Source organism: Xenopus tropicalis, chromosome 2 (genome assembly GCF_000004195.4).
Source record: "Xenopus tropicalis strain Nigerian chromosome 2, UCB_Xtro_10.0, whole genome shotgun sequence".
Lineage (NCBI taxonomy): Eukaryota > Metazoa > Chordata > Amphibia > Anura > Pipidae > Xenopus > Xenopus tropicalis.
Window position 1 is genome coordinate 55,807,712 of NC_030678.2, and position 20,987 is coordinate 55,828,698.

At 39.3% G+C, this 20,987-nt stretch overlaps 1 protein-coding gene across 4 annotated transcripts in view; it reads right to left on the reverse strand.

The window, feature by feature from the left end:
• kdm6a (lysine demethylase 6A) overlaps positions 1-20,987 on the reverse strand; it is an 80,301-nt gene that overhangs the window by 45,884 nt on the left and 13,430 nt on the right. For all 4 annotated transcript variants that reach the window (XM_031895734.1, XM_012956544.3, XM_012956542.3 and 1 more), the window contains 1 exon segment: positions 4,900-5,008. In XM_031895734.1, the coding sequence (XP_031751594.1) occupies positions 4,900-5,008 (109 nt within the window).

A 20,987-nucleotide genomic window follows, 5' to 3' on the forward strand; every position in this document is an offset into this window, starting at 1 on the left:
ATAAAGTACAAACACAAGTTGAACGTGTGGTAAAATGTATTCTGTCAAAATAGGGGAAAATAATACCATCCTATTTTGTCGTTAAAAACACAAATTATTTTTTTAAAAATGAAACTTAAAAGCCCACTGCTTTAACACAACAAACATATTTTGCATACATTTAAGAAAATGGGATTGACACATAATGCCATTCTGAACCCGGCACGTACCAGCCTGAATGTGTAAGCCTCAAGATGATCAGTTCGCTAACTTGAAATTTAAACTCTACTGTATATTACAAATCCATTCTCTCCCATGAAACTGCACATTACGGGTGAAGACATGAGGAGGTTAGTCGCCCACGATTAGTGGTGGCAACTTATCTCCTCAAATGCTTTCCTACCAGCGCAAATGTAAATTATCGGTAGGAAAACATGTCTGTGTATTCAGCTTTCCAAAGTTCCCTTGCAAGGAAACTTCGGGTGACATCAAAAAACCAAAGCAACACTTATGTTTTGCTATCTGTGATCTACATTCTCGAAGGTAGGAGAGCATTTGAGATGATAAAACCCTTGTGTCATCACCCTAGGTGGGTAGGCTTAAAGGTGGTGGGACTAAAAAATGTTGGTGCACATACCATTTCTCCACTACATACAAGTCACTTAAAAACTGGGGAATGTCTAAATAATAAACACTGAAGGCAGCTGTGTAAAAGTAGATAATTGATACACTATGTCACCTCAAAATACACTGTGAATCAAAGGCATTTAGAAAGTTATATAATGCATTTTGGCATATCACAAAATAGAACTGTTATTCAAGAGAGGCAGAGCTGTGGAGTCAGTACATAAATCCTTCAACACAGAGTCTGAGGTACTATAACCTAAGGAGTCAGACTCCTCTCTTTAATATACTAATGCTGTCCAACAAGCGGCCCACAAGCCCCCTCTGTGCGGCTCCTCACTTGTCTGGCTGCTGTGACTGCTTACCTTTGTGTAAGCTTTAAATGGTATCAGTACTAAAATTAACTGGCCCCCTGCATGGTTTACATCTCAGATTCAGGCTGTAAAACCCTGTATTGTTTAATCATGTAATCCACTGTACTGTTGAGAACTTTTAGTATCTGCATTGTTCACACCTCAGACTATTAACGCCCACATTGTTCACACCTCAAACAGTAAGAGCACTGTGTCACTGTATGTACTACCTTCCCTATGTTGCTTGTGTGTATGGCACACACAGGCAGCATAGGGCAGGCAGAGTATGGCACACACAGGCAGCATAGGGCAGGCAGAGTATAGCACACACAGGCAGGGTAGGGCAGGCCTCTGCCTGCCCTACCCATGCCCTGCTGCATGTAGGAGGTCAACCAGGCAGGGGTTTTGGGAGTTTGTTAGAATTTGAAAATAGTCATTATATAGTCCCTAAGGTGTTTAATTATGTTCTGGGGTTTGTTGTGCTATCCAGGAGGGGGGAGTGGGAGGCATATGGATTTAAAGGTATGTCTTAATATGACATAATATAATTTTCAAATATGAATGAAAGGTGATACCCCTACAGTGAGCACAAACCATTTGGATTTTTGCTGCACTATCACCATTAATGTGGGTTTGGTCTTAAAAGCTCTTGTGATAGCATGGTTTGAAGTGGGTGCAGTTTTAAAAAAGGGGGAGTGGTCAAAACTGTCTTCCATTACTGCCCCCCCCCCCCGACCATCTAGGCCAGAAAAATTCAGTCCCTCGGTACCACAGAAGTTGGACAGCACTGTATTTTCAACGTCGACTGAAAAAACACAACATACAAGGCATTACATTACTGTCAAAGCTCAGTAATTTTAAAGATATATGAAGATGGTGTCTGCTTTTTGGAACAAAATACTGGCTAGGAAGCTGAGGCATTACCCCTATTGGCAATCCAAGCCTGTCACTGCCAACATGAATGAGGATACTATTTAAGTTTGGGTCTAAATCTATAATGAAGCATGTTATTTTGACTTTTTATTTTAATTTAAAAAACTGCAAACATTCCTTAAATACAGTTTAAACAAAAGACAAAGAAACAACAGTAAAGGTATAATATCTTACCTGAAACAACTATGTACTAAGCTTTAATACAGCAGAGAAGTAATTATGACTATTATCTGTGAAATAGGTACCCAAAATTGCTTCCAACTCTGACTACATCTCTTAAGAAAAGCTGCATAAGTATGGTTCGCCACCACATTTTTTAAAAATATTTTTCACAGTGGAATTTTTGCTATGCCTTGTCCCATCGCCTACAGCAGGTCTGAGGTGGTTAATAAAAAGGCACATATATTCGGATGTTCTGGTGGTCTCAAACAACATACATGCATTTGCAAATACTAAAATTCCACACGCACTTTGGTAGTGATAAATGTAGCAGACAATAAGCACAACTCAGTGGTACCACTAAATTAGGGTGTACACAGCATTTTATGAGATATATGACCATGAGCCAATGGGGAGGTTAGTCACCCTCGGTTAAAATGAAGCACTGAGTATGCATTCACACCCACAATTAAATTTATTGCCAGTGAGAAGACATTTCAAGGAGATTAGTTGCCCACAGTAGCCGAGATCTAATCACGGGCAATTAATCTAACCATGGCATGGCCATATAATATAAAAATGATGAAAGTGACAAACTTACAATGGAAATGACTGCTGAATTTTGAAATATAATTAATCTGCACAGTAAAGGAAATGTAGTATGTGGGATCTCAACGGACAGTTATCAGTGGCTTTCACACATCAAACATCTAAATACTTGCATGGTCTGTGAAAGAAAGTAAAAAGACTATCCTAATTTTCCACAGCATGTAAGAGATACCACAATAAAAACCTATGCAATAAAAATGGAGAAAAAAAAATGTAAACTTCATATAAACGTAATCATGGGAAACTGCCTCGCTTCACAATTTCCCTCGATAAAAGCCAGATTGCTGTGAGTAATATGTTTCATTGCAGTGATCCCAACGCTGGCTACAAATCTCCAGCTGTAGTGGTTTTTTTGTTTTGTTTTTTTTACAGCTGGCTACAAATCTCCTTGTGTGTCATTGCTCTAAAAGGGAAAACATAGCACCCCCCCCCCCCCCCCCCCCCCCCATCCAGACGGGCGCATGTGGAAAAGGTACATATAAACATCTGAACTTCCAGAAATTCAGATGTTCACAGGGCAACTAATTCCTAGATGTTGCACAGCAAGCAGAAGGACTTTAAGTCCCAAATAACATCACTTCATAATGAAACAAGACATGGGTGAGGTTTAATTGGGGCTGGGGATATAGAGGACTTTCATGGTTTCCTTTCCATCTATGACATCAGGTATATCTGTGTAGGAATAAAATACATTTATATTTCTGGAAGTTCAGATAGTTTATGCACCTTTTCTGCATAAGCCCAACTGAATAAGCTCATGTCCAAACCAGGGTCCCCAGCCCAAACCATGTCATACCATTATTCCTCCTTTAATAAACTTTATTGTTAGCATCATCCATTAAAAAAAATAATGCTCTTCTAGCATTTCCAGCCCCTAACCCTTGTAATAGACTGTCACATACTAAAATCCCATTTATCACTTGTCTAATGGTGGAAGCCTTTACACCACTGCAGCAGACACTTCCCTTTGCACACTGTGCTTTTTGGGTTTCAGAACCCCACAAGTAATTATTTTACTGACATTGCTTCAAAGACAGCTATGCACTCAATGTTTCAACTGTCATTTTAGGAAGTCTGTCCAAATACTTTTTGTCAAATTACACATTTAATTAATGTTAAGTGGAAAGTTACAGCAGGATAAAAGGCTACATAACGGCAAATGTAAATAAATAAAACAAAAACCCTGGCAAGATCTAAAAACAGAAAGACATTTTTCAGAGAGAACTGCTCGTATGCTGGCCAGAAAGGCCTCCAATACAAATGTCAACACATGAGATATGTAAAAGAGATTCTAGACAAGCAAGAGGCCTTTTGGAAACAAGCACTATATACAGATGAAGATGTTAAACACTTTGGCCACAATCTCCAAAGGTTTGGAGAAATAAAGGTGCATCATTTGATAAAAAACTATTAAAACTTGCCAACTGTTTAACATGGGGGTGCATTCAATATGTTTTGGGGTTGTTGGCAGCCAGTAGCACAGGAAACACTGTACCTGGACATTCTGGGTAGCAATAAAAAAAAAAAGTCAGCCAAGAAGCAAAAGCTGATAAAGATTTGTTCCTCCAACAACGTAATGATCCTAAACCTATCAAAAGGCAAATCTATTTAAATTAAAACAAGGTAAAGGTTTAGAATTGGCCAGAGCACTCCCTTGACAAACAGTTTTGCAGACCTTAAAAATGCAAGATGGCACAAGATCTCTGAATTAGAAGTTAATTGCAAGGAAGAATCCAAAAACTTCCTACTAAAGAAGTGAAAAACTTAGCAAGATACAAAAGGAGTTTACAAGTTTAAAATTTAGTTAATTTTAGATTTTCAGCTTGTAGACATGTTCCTCACTCCAACGGTGCATATGTCCGCTGTTTTAATCCGATTGCTTGGCCCTAGGTGGGCATATCGGGAGAAGATTCGCTTCTTTGTCGACCTCGCCAAACTAGCAGATCACAACATGAATGGGCACCTTGAGTTATAGCGTTAATTAGGTGCGGGTATTTATCTTAAAGGGGAAATATAATACAAAGATAAAAGACATTTCTAACAACTTCTGTAAAGTTTAATTGTAACCGATTTTAAATACTATTCTAACAGCGTAAAAATGTTTCTTATAGCCATCTTGAATGTAAAAATAAAATGTTCCAGAATAAACGTATATACTATAGTATTATCAAAAATAGCATGGGTTGACAATTTCTGATGTATCACATTTGTCAAGGTCTTAAAAAAAGAAAACAAAACTTACCTTTCGGATAGTCTTCCAACAAGAGGTTGAAATGACCTAACTGACAGAAGAAATCTGACTCCACTTTTCCCTCAGATTTCAATATTAGAGCCTCATAACAGCGAATAGCCTAAAGGGAGAAAAAACAGTGTAACTCAGTATAAACGGATATTTGTAGTTCCATGTTCATTTTTTTCATTATAGATAGCATTGTATAGTTGAAATTTGAATGCCCATAGGCAAAACAAAATTCTTTAAATAAGTATTATCACTATCAACATAATGCACAAGGGCAAAGCACAAATTAATAGGGCAATTACATTTTCCTTAGAATGCCTATCAATGCTAAGTTCTGGACTGCAAAAAAGACAAGACAAGCATGATGCTTTCCTGTGGTCCAGAACTCACAATTTCGCTGCAGCCATTGGTAGGTCTGTATGAGGCAGAAGAAGCAACATGATGTAAAAACAATATGTCCACAAAAAGCCTACGCATAGCTGAGGCTTTCCAAAGTCGCATAAAGTTGCCTTCTACCACGGGCAACTAATCTCTCCGTAGCATATTACCCGTAGGAATCTGGTGACACAGATATAAGACAGTTAACTTTCCAGACATAAAGAAATGACCTGACACAGACTGAAATCAGATTAACCCTATAGCTTTAGCTTACCAAAAGCCTAATTCAGATGTAATAGAAAAAATGTAAGTTATCACAACAGATTTCACAATTTTTCGTAAAAGTGGGCTGCAAGCTATTATTGGCAATTCCTGTCACAGTCAGTGGAAAGCGATCATAGATATTTTTGGTAAGCCTTAGGAAATCACATTATTTATGTCATGAAGCTACAAGCTAAATATGTTCATTGTGGGGTGCTAAAAGTAAACTACTGGTAAGTTTTTCCATAAATCAGTGTTTCTTTTTTACTCTACAATGCAAGTGTCTCAGTTTATGTTAGAGAAATCTGGTAAAGGTAAGTAGTATTGAAGTGGTGTGTTAGTTTTTCCAGGGGTTAATGCAATTATTTCTTAAAGGAGAATGCAAGTCAAAATTTAAAAAGCATACTGCCCAATAGTCCTCCTATTGTTTAGTAAAAAAGCCACACTTTTGGCTCACCTAATCAAATATTTACTCAGTCACACTTACTTCATATTTTCTAGAACAGGCAGCCATCTCTAAAAAGGTATTCTCCCTTCCTTTCCCTCCTTGCTTCATACTGCACATGTGTTTCATTCCCCCCCCCCTCCCCTCTGCCAGATCCGCTTCTGATTGGCTGGTGGGCATGTGTAGCTCAGAACAGGAGACAGGATCAAGTTACACACATGCTCAGAGAATAGGAAGGCTGCCGCTGGCAGCCTACAGGAAGGACAGATATTTCAGTGATGTCACTGTAGTCTTCACACTGCTGTAGGCTGCCAGCCCCATATCTCAGAGAAGCAAGCAGGGATCTGGGAATTTAGATATGCAGTAAGTACTTAAAAATAATGCCTTTAGACTTACTTTTAATTTATATTAACCTTTCATTGTCCTTTAAAGAAGCACTGGTCCAAAGTGGTTTCACAGGGGGTTGCTAACTTGGGTAGGGGAAACCTGGGTAAGATGATGGCAGCCTGCTCTGTAGAAAACTAATCCAGCCCAGTGTGCCTTTTAAAAAGGAGGAGTGCCAGCTCAAGGTAGAAGATGAGAGTCTAGTCACTGAGGTTCCTACGATATTGGCAGCAGCCCCCAGTGATTTGGAATTACAAAATTGACATGAGATTATTTTATCTTTTATCTAATCTATCTGATTAGGTAACATTTACTGACCAAGATAATCAATCCAGATCATCTGACATCCAATTATTAATGAATCACCACTCTACACTGGATGGACAAGTCAGTACACATGTTTTAGAGCAGTTGGAGCAGGGGTACCCAGAGTTTGTCACCCTGTGATCTACTCTTGCCACCTGGCCTCCATCACGATATCTACTTTAATAAAAATAGTGCTAAAAATAGTACTAAACGTCTATGGTTTAGAAAAAGTATCGCCCTTGATGTTTAATACCTAAATACAAATTGGAATATATAAATTAAGTGGCAAATTCACATTTAATGCCCAAATTATAAAAGTGCCAACACAGCAGTTTTGGTGCAGTCAAAAGCTCTGGTATGTTGGTGGGATGGGGGGGGGGAGGCAGGATGGCATCCCGCCTTGTGGTCTAGGGCACTGCATTAACTGAACAAATCCACTTTACAACACAAACATTGGTTTAGAGCCAGTTATGTACGTTCATTTGGGGAAAAAACACCTGATTTACATATAAGGCATGAAAGACTCAATTCATCACAAAAAAGTGTGTATGGAGAAGCAAAAGAAAAAATGAAAAATTAAATAATGAAAGTGAAGAGTTTATCATGACAATTCCCTTTGAATTTTTCTAATAGAAATATTAAAAGGTATTCTTGGTTTGGAAAGGTTTTACCGACTTAAGGTGGCCATATAACATCAAGATCCGCTCGCTTGGGTGGGCAATATTGGGGGAATTTAGGCTAATCAGTCAGCGAGCCGATGCGGCCACCGATCCAACATTTAAGATGTCAGGTAGGCCCGTCTTTGCTGCCCCTACACGGGCAGATAAGCTGCCGAATTGATCTAAGGGACCGATATATGCAGCTAGAATTGGCCTGTGTATGGCCTTTAAGGTGGCAATACATGTTCAGAATTTAGTTTTTCTCCGACGAGATAACCTTCAGATATCAATCACATGTTTAAATGCAACAATCTACAACTATAGGGTAAAGCCCTAAAAATTACAAATTGGAGGATGTTCTGAACATGAAATAGTTGGCAGACACCGATCATACGAAAGTGACTTCCATTGTAGGTCGCCCAAGGATATTGTAAGATACAAAATACATGCACAGATTTTATTGTGATCTGACCAAAATTTTCTAACCTGGCTGACCGAGTTAGTACAAAAATTAGTGAGATGATAATTCTGAGCCAACACACAGTTCGAAAATCGGAGGTTTCCTATGATTTATTGGGTGGTGTCTGGCCTGCTTAACCTGCAGTTTTAACCATGCCTAAGCTGTCACAACCTCTGTATTGCATTAATATCCACTAACTGTGATTCCCAAGGTTTAAGTAAAAATAAAAGTCAGAAAGAACCATAGTATGAAAAGAGTTATACCTAAATGATAAATTATACTAATAGCATTTAGAGGGGAAGTAAACTACCCCCAGACAAAAACCCCCATCCACTGCCCCCTCCCCACAGAGCCTTTTTCAGTGAAAAGTGTCTGTCTGTAAAGATGACCTATAGATGTAGAATAGCAGTAGTGGAGGTAGCAGACACCTTCTGTATCTTCGGCTCAGTTCAGCAACACAGATCTTGCTGGCGTATGCGCAGCTAGAGGTAGCCCAAGAGTTTTTTAAACCACTGAACTCAATGGAACCAAATAGAGGGCAGTGGATGGGGTTTTTGTCTGGGGTGGATGGGGTTAGTTCTACTTTAGAGGAATACTGTCACGGGAAAATTATGCATTTAAAAAAAACAAAAAAAAAAACATTAGTTAATAGAGCTTCTCCAGCAGAATCCTCCATTAAAATCCATTTTTAAAAATGCAAACACGATTTATTACATTTAATTTTGAAATTTCACATGGGGTTACCCATATTCTTCCGTTGGAGTGAAATCATCACCAAACCCCCCCCAGCAGATGATCAGCAGAACAATGGGAAGGTAGCAAGATAGCAGCTCCCAATAGATATTAGAATAGCACTCAATAGTAAGAAATCCAAGTCCAGCTTGCAACTCCTCCAGTTACATGGGAGTAAATAAACAATAGGTTATCTGAAAGAAGTTCCAATGTGTAGCGCTGTCTCTTTCTGAAAGCTCAGGAACACAATTTTAAATGGTAGAGTGAATTATTTGCTATGTAAACAGTGTAATTTAGAAATAAAAAGTATACCAGAAATATCATGACAGTATCCCTTTAAAGGAACAGTAACAGCAAAAAATGAAAATGTTTTAATTTTCGTGTTTGCTACAGAAACACTTCTATAGTTTATATAAAAAGCTGCTGTGTAGCCATGGGGGCAGCCATTTAAGCTGGAAAAAAGGAGAAAAGGCACAGGTTACATAGTAGATAGCAATACAATACAATGGTGTTTTATCTGTTATCTACCATGTAACCTGTGCCTTTTCTCCTTTGAATCGCTGCCCCATGGCTACACAGAAGCTTTTTATATAAACTAAAGTAATGTATCTAATGCAAATACACCAGTTGTACCAGTGCAGGGCAACAGTACATTATACACTTTGGTTTTTAGTGTTTCTGTTCCTTTAAAAGGAAAAGTAACACTAACATTTTTAAGTAAAAAATCCATTCTACCCTGCCCCAATAATTGCCCTATCCTGTATACCATTTATTATTTTGAATGCTTTATTTGACAATACCTGCTAAAACTTGGCTTCTGGTCATTTGAAATAAGGCGATACTGTGATGCAGGGCAGAATCCACTATGTGACGATCGATCCTAGCGGATTCTTGCCCTGCATCGCCGTATTGCGCTATTTCAAATGACCGGAAGCCAAGTTTTAGCAGGTATTTTCTAATAAAGCATTCAAAATAATAAATGATGTGCAGGATAGGGCAATTAATGGGGCAGGGTAGAATAGATTTTTTAGTTAAAAATTTTAGTGTTACTTTTCCTTTAAGCATAGATTGCGGTTAAAAGTCTACAGAACAAAAAAAAGTTAAAAGTTAACATTTCTTGAATAGGAATAAAATATTAGCCCAGATAATATAGCCCCACCCAACTTCCATCTGCGCTGCAAAAGACTGCACACTGAAGTGGAATCTGTGGCAAAATGTGTTATATTTTCTTATAGGACAAGAAATGTTTATATAATTCAATAGGAACTTGGCAGAAAGGACTCTTTAATAGAATCTGTTTAACTTTATTGCACAGCTTTATGCTGTTTTTAAGAATCAGCAAATAACTTCACAGTGCTTCTGTTGGACTAGAATTAGGGTAATGCAAGCACATTTCCAATCATGTATAGCCAAACAAACCCTATGCATGCTCAGTCCAGACGTTTTTACGGTTAATGTTTAAAGGAACAGTATAACATACAAAAATGAAAGTGAGTGCCAGCTCTTTTCATGCTTAGGGCGAAGACAGGGTGATTAGTCGCGCAGTGGGGTTTTCCTAGACGTTGTGCGACTAATCACCCCGTCTGTCTTTGCCCTAAGCAGTAAAAGAGCTGGCACTCCTCTTGTCACGGCAACTAATCTCTGTGCAAAATATACAAGTTGCAGCAACCGCACAGGACAAGTCACTGCTATGTTTATGCTGTCCACTAGTGATAGTTATCCTACACCTGTGGGTCATATGTATTCGGGAAGACCAATTGCCCCCAGTGACGCATTGTAGGTGGATGGTGAGCTGCATTTACCAACCTCAATGCCAATCTACAGTGTCCAAGCCTCACTAGCGATAAGGTAGCACCCGCTTATACACACATGCTTGCAATACTCCCGTTAATGATGGGGCTGGAACGGAAATATAAATCGTCAGGCAGGAGAAGCTGGAGCGATTTAGGGTTGTTCTGGTCAAATTATTTTTCAACCCATAGTTCACCATTCTACAGCATAGCCTGCTCATAAAAAAAAAAAAAAAAAGACAGTGCCATATGCAAGAACATAGGAAAAGCCCCAGACGTGCTGTAAAACAGCCTGTCCCCAAAATAGCTCCTGTGCTCCTATTTAAAAAGGGATTGAGATCTCAGCCTGGCAATTACAGGCAAGTTATTTGAAGGCTTTTTAAGGAATCACATTCAAAATTAGGATCTGGAAAAAGGCATTATGAGCAGCAATCAGCATCGCAGGTCACGTCAGACAATTTTGATAGCTTTTTATAATTAGGTTATCAAGAAGCTGGAACGTGGGATTATAATCCATGTGATCCATTTCGATTTTGTCAAAGCATTTGATACAGTGCCCCACAAATGACTGCTTTCTAAACTAAGGTCTGTTGCTCTTAGCAAAGTAAATACCACAACCAAAAATGTAATCAGTGAACAGCCTCTTTGAAATCTTTGGTTGCCCAGGTAGTAACGCTGCAACATCCCCTTAAAGGAGAAGGAAAGGCTAGTAAAGAGTTAATCTCAAGCTGCAGGCATACCTTCAGTTGTCTCAATAGTGCCCTTAAATCTCCCCATATTTCACCTGTTCAGAAGATCTGAAACCAAACAGGAAGAAAAAACGCTGAGCTGTGTAAATAAAGTTCCCATGATGCATCGGGAGTGAGTTCTTAGCATTCTAGAGGGAGGTGGGAGCAGGAAAGAGCAGAGAACAGAGAGCTGCGTGTATCTGGCAGAGGAATTACAGACACATCTAATCTTTTTTCAGAGAAGTCAGTGCAGCTTTTCTGCGAGTGCTTATGGCTGTATTTACATAGACCTTTCTGATAAAGCTTACTTAGTTTTTACCTTTCTTTCTCCATTAATTGCTTGTATTTCCTTCTCCTCCACTAACCTACTCAGCCCCCTCCCTCAGGAATTTGCTTTGGCTGTTGGCTGCTGGGCATGCTCAGTTTTTCTGAGCTCTGATTACTAAACACACCCTCCATTCAATAGAAACTCAGCTCTAGCTGTCGGCTCCTATTTTTTTCTCCTAACCTCCTTTGCTGAACTCAGCTTAACCATTAAAGCGCTCAAACAAAGCACTTCTGCTTGTGTGAGCCTGCATTTGTGATGAAATGTATGCTGAATAACTGTCTTTGTGCAAGTATGCTGTTTGCAGATTCAAATGTAACTGATGATACGTCAGAGGAAAAATGGCCACTGGGTGAAAGCTGCTATTTGTTTAAGGAAAATGTGACAGTGCTGGCAAACGGAGGGTATATATGCAGTAAAATTATGCCATTTGGGTGGGGGAGACATTGTAGAAAAATGTAGGCTTTACATGTCCTTTACTGGTACATTTTCTACTTGGAGTAAGGTTCTTAGTGGGTTCCTCTGGGTTCTGTAAGTTGTTCATTAATGACTTAGGGGAGGGTATTACAAGTAATCACTTTTTGCAGATGACAAAACTCTGCAGCCCAATTAATTTATCCAGGATGTGGCACCCTTGCAGCAGAATCTTGCCAAACTAGCAATCAGGGCGGCTAAGTGGTAGATGAAATTTAATGCGAAAAATTTAAGGTCATGCACCTGGGATGTAAAATTATATAAAACACTTATACCCTTTATGGGACTGCACTAGGTAAATCCATAATGGGATAATAATAATTGGGAACAGAGCTGTCCAACTTCTGTGGTAGGGCTTGAATTTTTCTGACCTATATGGTGGAGGGCCAATAATGTAATTCAGTTTTGACCACTCCCCAGCAGCCACACGGAGGGTCGGCGGGCCACCAATTGGACAGCACTGTTGTAGATAATAAACTTGGCTTTAGCAAACAATGCCAGGCAGCAGCTGCAAGGATGTACAAGGTTTTGAGATGTATTAAAAGGGGCATAGAGATTAGTGAGGCAACTTCGACGATTTGCCGAAATCACCTGCGCAGCGTGTGCCATCCCACCGGCGACTTACATTTTCTCCGGTGGGATGGTAGTTCGGGGAGATTAGTCACCCGTGACAAGGGATATTTGTCGCGGGCGACTAATCTCCCTATGTGCCAGAGCCCTAAGGGGATAGACTAGCCAAGTTAAGGTTGTTTACACTGGAGAAGAGGCGCTTAAGCTGTGATATGATAACTATGTATAAATATATAAGGGGGTCTTATAATGATGTCTCAAATGCTTTATTTACCAGTAGGTCCTTCCAACTGACACAAGGGCACCCATTTTGAGTAGAAGAAAGGAGCGTTCATCTAAAAATTCTCTCCCTGAGTCATTTTAGATATCTTCAAGAAGTGGTTGGATGACATTTTAGCAAGTATAGAAATACAGGGTTATGGAAGATAGTTCATAGTAAAAGTTGATCCAGGGACTAATCCGATAGCCATCTGAGTCAGGATTGAATTTTTTTCCCCTCCAAATTGAGGAGACTTTGCCTTCCTCTGAATTAACTAGCAGTTAGGCAGGTTAAATAGGCATAAAAGGTTGAACTTGGACATTTTTTTTTTTCAACCTAACTTAATAGGACTGTGGCACACGCTAAGATTAGTCGCCCGCGACGAATCTCCCTTGTTGCGGGCGACTAATCTCCCCAATATGACATCCCACCAGTGAGAATGTAAATCGCGGCAAATCATTTGCATTCTCGCGGGTGGGATACCACATCGGGGAGATTTGTCGCGGGCGACTAATCTTAGTGTGTGCCACAGCTGTGGAGTCAGAGTCGAGGAGTCGGAGTCGCCAAAAAATTAACCGACTCCTACTAAATTTATATGGGAATAAAAAAAAAAAAGCAAGTTTAAATGTCCCAATTCACAAACAGTCATAATTAATTACTTCTCTGCTATAAGAATAAAGCCCAATGCCCAAAGCAGTGAATAAACGAACACGTTGAGTGACCATGAAGCATGCTTTTCATTGACTATATGCTTCACTAAATGGGACGTAACGCACAGTTAAGGTGCGGCAGCTCCACTGCGTCGTGTTCCTCTGTTACAGGGAACACAATGCCCACTGTGAACCTAGCCTAACTCTCACTGATAACTAATTAAGTAAAAAAAATTTGCAGGACTAGAAATACTTGTATACATGAAGGGAATGGATAGTCAATAGTTTAAGACTGAAGCTTTAAAACATTTGAAAAACTGCTGTAATTCAGCTGTAATGTTAGCTTAAACTTTAAACATGACTATGGGATTCTAGGGAAATCATTAGGATTAGGATCAGGTTAGCCTCCCCACTCCTCCCACTGTACAATCTCAGAAGCATGCCCCACTAGCACAGCCATTCAAACATAGCAGGAGATAATACGGCCTCTGTTGACCATCCCTCTGCCTGCACCGGCACTGACAAAGCTATTATCACTCTGAAAGCATTCTTCCTACTTACTATAGCAGCGTTTTTCAACCACTGTTCCGCGGCACACTAGTGTGCCGCGAGATGTTGCCTGGTGTGCCGTAGGCAGGGCACCAATGTACTAGGGGGGCACTGCTCTTGGCACCAATGTACTAGGGGGGCACTGCTGCTGGGCACCAATGTACTAGGGGGGCACTGCTCTTGGCACCAATGTACTAGGGGGGCACTGCTGCTGGGCACCAATGTACTAGGGGGGCACTGCTGCTGGGCACAGAGTTAAATTTTTTAACATTTTCTAATGGTGGTGTGCCTCGTGATTTTTTTCATGAAACAAGTGTGCCTTTGCCCAAAAAAGGTTGAAAAACACTGTACTATAGAATGCGAGTAACTAACTTCCAGTTTTAACCGGTAGCAAAGCTACTGTCCCCTATCTCCTATGCCCTATATCTCCAAGGAAATTATTTATTCCACAGCCACTTATGATATTGCAAAGTGTTTAAAAGGTAGATTTGCAAAGTGGAAAATGTGCTATTTTTCCTTTAATCAGAGCATTCAAGGCATTGTGGGAATTGGATTCTTGACTGGTAAAAGAGGATCATCTATGCAATGTTTAAATGGTATAAGTAAGCAAGACAAACTTGAGGAAATTGTTTGTTAACAAACATTAAAATATTTAATAAGCACAGTGTATGTCATGTTACAACAACAATCCTCTAAAATCTCAAGCTCCAACAGGCCAGATATAGCCTTTTGAAGGGACTTATTTCTTGGTACTTATATAGAGAGCAAGAACTCCACAGATAGTCTTTGAGGGTGCAATTACACAAACAATCGAAAACAAATGCAGCAACTTCTGGACTGGATGCCATAAAAAGTATTTACTGGCATACATTGAAAAGTATAGGACATGAGCAGGAACTGTTACTGCCTGACATGCTTTGGACATTCCCAACATTATACAAACAAGCAGCATGAAAAATAATGGGGAAACAACTTGTAAAAGGTTGCAATTGCACTTCTCCTAGACATTGCAAACAGGTTCTAGTAAGAGTCAAGGATGTGCTACAGTTCAACCCAAGCAGGCTGTACTAAACAGCCAAAAAAGCATACTTAAAAGAGGAATTCTCTCTTACTTCCCCATAAAGAGCAAGTATATTATATAACACAGACTGATATGCAGTAGTATATAGGTGGTTTACGTATCGGCAAATGAATTGCAGATTAGAATCCCCTAGGTACATATTTTGTCCTATGAAACGCATCACTGTGTAGTTCTTTCATAATTTGGAGTAGTACAATCTCTCTGGTCAGACATAAAAGCAGTGTACAGCTGGTGAAGGATGGAGCAGTACCCCAACAAAGAACAGTCTTTAATCCCCTTTTCCCCAGAAACATGCATGGCCTTTGAAATGTTGTTAAATTTGGCATTCCCCATGGAATGTTAAAATATGATGGGTCAGGCAGACTGTAGGCACTGTAAGTAAAGGGTCAATAATAAGTATTTGATTACCTTTTTCTGAATAAGAGGAAACAACCTGAAAGGTTTTGCTGCATTCAATGGTAAAATGATATAACACCACAGAGTTCCAATATACGCAAGGCTACCGCAAGTGGAGGCTCGTATGAGGGGACCATTATAAGAATTTAATTATATCCATTCACACCATGCCCAAATACAAAGAACAAAGCTACAAAAAGATGAACTTACATCTCCACATACAAAATAAAAGTTCCTAAAGATATACACTGGATATAAAAAGTCTACACACCAATGCAAAATGGCAGGTTTTTCCTCTGCTAGGAAGCTGAAGAGAAACTTCACCTTTCAGCTTGACAACAACCCAAAGCATCAGTGCTGTCCAACTTGTGTGGTGCCAAGGGCCGGAAACTCTCTAACATACATAGTGGAGGGGCGCTAATGGAAGACAGTTTTGACCACTCCCCCTTTTTAATCCACACCCATATTATCACAAGAGCTTTTAAGTTAATGCCCACACTAATGGTGGTAGAGCAACATAAAACGCGAAATCGCAGAAAAAAGACTCGCGAGTCTTTTTCGGCGATTTGCGCGAAATCGCGCCGCCGCGTGTGCCATCCCGCCGCCGACTTACATGTTCGCCGGTGGGATGGCAGGGGAAGACAACTCGGGGAGATTAGTCGCCCGCGAACAGGGAGTTTTGTCGCGGGCGACTAATCTCCCCGTGTGCCAGAGCCCTAAATGTTGGTGGTGGTTATCTTAAGGAGATTCTCAGTTCTGACCAAAAGACTTTTGTTTTTGTGGTTGCACCAGGGCACTATATCTTGTTTTCCTCTCAGCATTTAAAAAAGAAATGAATAACAGGAAGTTTTGTCCGAGTTCTAAGATAAAAAGGGTTTTCTTACCATGCCAGATAATGAGGAGAGTTTAAATTCAAGGAGCCTTCCATAAAAAAGAAACAACCCACATCTGGTATGGTATGCAGTACGTTCAATAAGTATCAGATGGTTGAACCACTCATATATGAGCTAGGGTAAGTGAAGGGAATTAACATAAAAGAAATTAATCTGAAATATGATGAAAAATGTAAACAATTGTTTAACCTTATTATCTGGGGTTAAATATTTGACAACTACATAGTGCGAATTATCCCTTAAACAAGAGTCAGTGCACCAAAAATATCATATTCATGTTTTCTAAAAACGGAATAAAATTAAAATCCTTAGTTGACTTTTGTCAACTAAGGAAAATAGGCAATAGAGGCCGACATTAATATTATTTCTGGGCATGTTTCCAAAATCCACATGATGACCTCCTGATTTAAAAAAAAACAAAACACACACTAGTTTTAGGAATAGTTTAAACACTGGGGGTTATTTCAAGTTCAACTCTTCTTTAAATTACAGGTCATCTAGTCTGAACACTAAAATAAACAGATATTTAAATGTAAAATTATGAATCAATCAGATAAAAAATATTATGCAACTGCCTAACAAAAAACTGAACTAAAACATGAGGGATAACATATTTGATCTAAAAAATAATTAAGTGACCTGTTAACTGCTTGGAGATTGCGAGTGCAAGTAGTCTGGCAATGTGGACACTCTCAATATAATCTATGGCACATAAATGGCTAAACATTTATGCACTACCCAGATTACTAATGGGATATGTACAGCACTACTTTTTGGTTTTATGCCAATAGCCAAGAAATGCATGTCATTGTTTGCGACATCTGTCATTAAGGGCAGAACCCACCCATATGAGGTCAATGTCACGTGGCATGAGGGGGTAGTATTTCTCTGATGAGAAAATGCTTAATTGCCATTAGTGTTCTGCCCAAGAGCATATAGCTAATAGGAAACCTTTGCTTCCAGAAGGACATGTGAACAAGCATATAGCTAATAGGAAACCTTTGCTTCCAGAAGGACATGTGAACAAGACTACAGTTAAGCCATAAACACCCAGGAAGATTCCAGGACTTTTGGAACAATGTTCTTTGGATACACAAGGCAAAGATAAAAGTAATTTGGACATAGTTTGTCAGAAAAAGCTGAAGACATAATTTCACCAGTACAACCCGATACAAATTATATAGCATGGTGGAGGAAATATTATGGTTCGGGGCTCTTTTGCTGCATCATGGCCTGGGAAGCTCAATATGAATTTACTGTACTAGAGAGTGTTCAAGGATATGAGACTAGCAACATGACTGACCCTAAACATTCAAGTAGATCCACTAAGGAATAACTAGAAAAAAAAATACAAAAAGTAATGAAGGGTTCTGGAATGGCCAAGATTAAGGCCAAATCTAAGCAACATCAAAATGCTTTGGGGGATTTAAAAAAAGACGGCATAGTTAAAAATATTCTGTGTAGACAAGCGCCAAAAATTTCTCCCAGTCGACATAAGAAACTGGCAGACTGTTAAAGCTGTGACACACAGGGAGATTAGTCGCCGCACAACAAATCTTCCTTGTCGCGGGCGACTAATCTCCTTAGAATGTAAATCTCCGGTGGGATGGCATACTCGGCAGCTCGATTTGCCAAAGTCAAACTTTGGTGACTTCAGCAAATCGCGCCGTCACGTATGCCATCCCACTGGCGATTTACATTCTAGCCGTTGGGATGGCATTTCAGGGAGATTAGTCGCCCGTGACAAGGAAGATTTGTTGCACGGCAACTAATCTCCCCATGTGTCACAGCCCTTAAAGGAGAAGGAAAGGCTAAGGGGGTGCCAAAATGTTAGGCACCCCCAAGTGACTTAAATCGCTTACCCTGTACCCCGGGCTGGTGCCCCTGATAGGAGAAAACAGCACCAGCCCGGGGTAGCTGTAGCGAGCGCTTCCTTCTTTCTTTCTCCTTCTGCTGGTGAAATCCCTGGGCCAGTGCATGTGCAGTAGAGTGAAAAGCCGATTTTCTTGTTAAAGTTCTGTTTTTCACTCTACTGAGCATGCGCAAGCGTGCGAAACAGGAATGAGGAAGTGTTTGCTGCTACCCCGGGCTGGTACTGTTCTCTCCTAACAGGGGCATCAGCCCAGGGTACTGGGTAAGCAATGTAAGTCACTTGGGGGTGCCTAACATTTTGGCACCCCCAAGTGACTTAGCCTTTCCTTTTCCTTTAACGCTAAAATAACAACCCTATGGTTATTTTGCAAAATGGGACAAAAAGGTATTTTAAGGTTCATTTACCTTTATATACTGTTTAAATCTTATTACATTATTTCAGTTTGGTCTGTAATAGAAGACAATACCTTGCACTTGATTTTAGCTAAGCTGCAGAAATGAATATTTGTGTCAAAACAATGCTATTGTGTCTAGTTAATGTTTAAATTATATGTACTGTATGTATTATATCACATATAAATGTATGTATATTATTTTTGAACAGTATCCACTTTCTACACAACTTTCAAAAACAGAAGTATATTAACATTCTTTTATATGCATAAAAATACAACCAATTATGAAAGCACATCTCTCCAGAGTGTGCCAATACCAAATATGTATCATTTAATACAGGATTGATGAGTTAAATAAATTAAATACCCACAGCAAGCCAAAACTGAATTTTCAAAGCACAGTACTAGAAAAAAATAATTTTAGACTGTAGTACCAAAAGATCCAACAGGAAGTCTTGCCCAGAAATATATATTAGAAAAAATATACAATAATACAATACAATAAAAGTATATTGAAATGCCTATACTGACCAATTCAAAATTGTTAAATGTGCTTTTTACACTAAACTGTAAAATTAGCAGTTTGCGGCCAGACAATTTTTGAACATTTTGTGAGCTCTCACTTTTCCTGGTGGACTTGGATTACCTAGGAAAATTATTTGATTTTTCAGGACATACATAAGCTTTCAAACTCATGTATTTTTGCAATTCTGCTTTGTAACAAGATATTCCAAAAACAAAAATGTTTTTCATAAGAGACGAAGCAGAAACATTTCATTTATGAGTGGAAAGCTTCAGGCCAGTGGTGGGGCCACAGCAACTTTTTAGGGTCCCCAAAATGTTTGTAAGTTGACCTATTTTACCAAGACATACTGAAACTGCTCATTGTTTATAGCTATACTGGGCCCTCAAAACTCCTCGGTCCTTGCAACCGCATGGCCTGCTTCCTCTGTAGTTACACCCCTGCTTCCTCTGTAGTTACACCCCTGCTTCAGGCCTCCCACCCATACAATACCAGATAGTAGGTACAGCAGTAGCTTTATTAAGATTTATGACTTTTACGGGTCAAAAACTCCAAGCAGTAAAACACCAAATTTCAAAATCATTACTGCAGAAATCTGCATACTTTAGATTTCAAGTCTGAAAATTAAAAAACTAACAGAAGGCTAACCTCAAGAAACCATACATTTTTGGAACTAACACATTCTACTCCAAACTACCCAACTGAAATTCTTTCCTCAAGTCATCCCCCACATGTTATTAGGTACCAACATAAACATGCCAAATATGAATGTCAGGGGTCACCAGAACTTCTTGATTCCCACTGAGAACAGGTTTACAAGAGTGTGGCATGTAGATGCCGCAAAACAAAAATAGTGCCAATGAACTAGCACAACTGACATTTGAGGTACTGCAAAATGAACACATTTATTGCATTTTGTGAGGGGGTAAATCCATAACAATGTAAGTTAACACCATGAAGTTATATATTTTTGGAAAGTACACATTCCACCAAATCTAAAATGTGTAAATAGGCTTTTCAAGTCTAAACTGCAAATCTTTCCTAAAGCTATACATTTTGATCATGTATGTATAACTATTTATAAAGCGCTACTTATGTACGCAGCGCTGTACAGTAGAATACATTAATATAAACAGGGGTATTAAAATAGATATACAAAATATTACAATAAGCACGAATAAAAAAAAGATACAATTGTAGTAAGTTAAGAGTGAGAGACAAGAGGATGGAGGTCCCTGCCCCGTAGAGCTTGCAATCTACATAGCCTTATGTACCAAGATCAAACATCCTAAATATGAGTGCCAAGGGACTGCTGCCCAATGTGTATAGGTTAACCAATGTGTATGGTATGAAGATAAAATATAAGCCATTATATTATGCACAAATTGACTACAAATACATATACGGATTGTTTTGAGTGGTACAAAAATTATACTGACTCCAGAAAACCAAAGAGGTTACACATTCTTCGAAATCCAAAATGGGTAAAGACTGCTTTCTACTCCAAACTGCAAAATTTTGCTAGTTAGCATCTTATATACCATGTGCCACATTTCCTAAGGCTAATGCCATATTTCTTGGCCTGCAGAATAACACAGGCAGAAAATCAGCCCCTAGGATACTATCGGCTTTCTTTGCCTACACCTGTAACCAATGTATCAGCATGGGTGTAGGCACACGTGGCAGATATCAGCTTTGAAATGCAAAATCTCACGTTTGAGTGCCGATATTCGCAACATGAGACTGCACCTAGGCCAATGCAATGGTTCCACGTGCAGACAAATCAAAAAGCTTATGCTAGCTTTGGTGCTAATTGTCGGCCTGTGTTTTTCCACAGGTCTAGAAGCAACCCAGTGTGGCTTTAGCCTTATGTACAAAAATAAAATCCTAAATAGGTATGCCAAAACTATACTGAACAGTTTAATGTCCAATAGGCATAGATATACCAAACTATGTGCCAT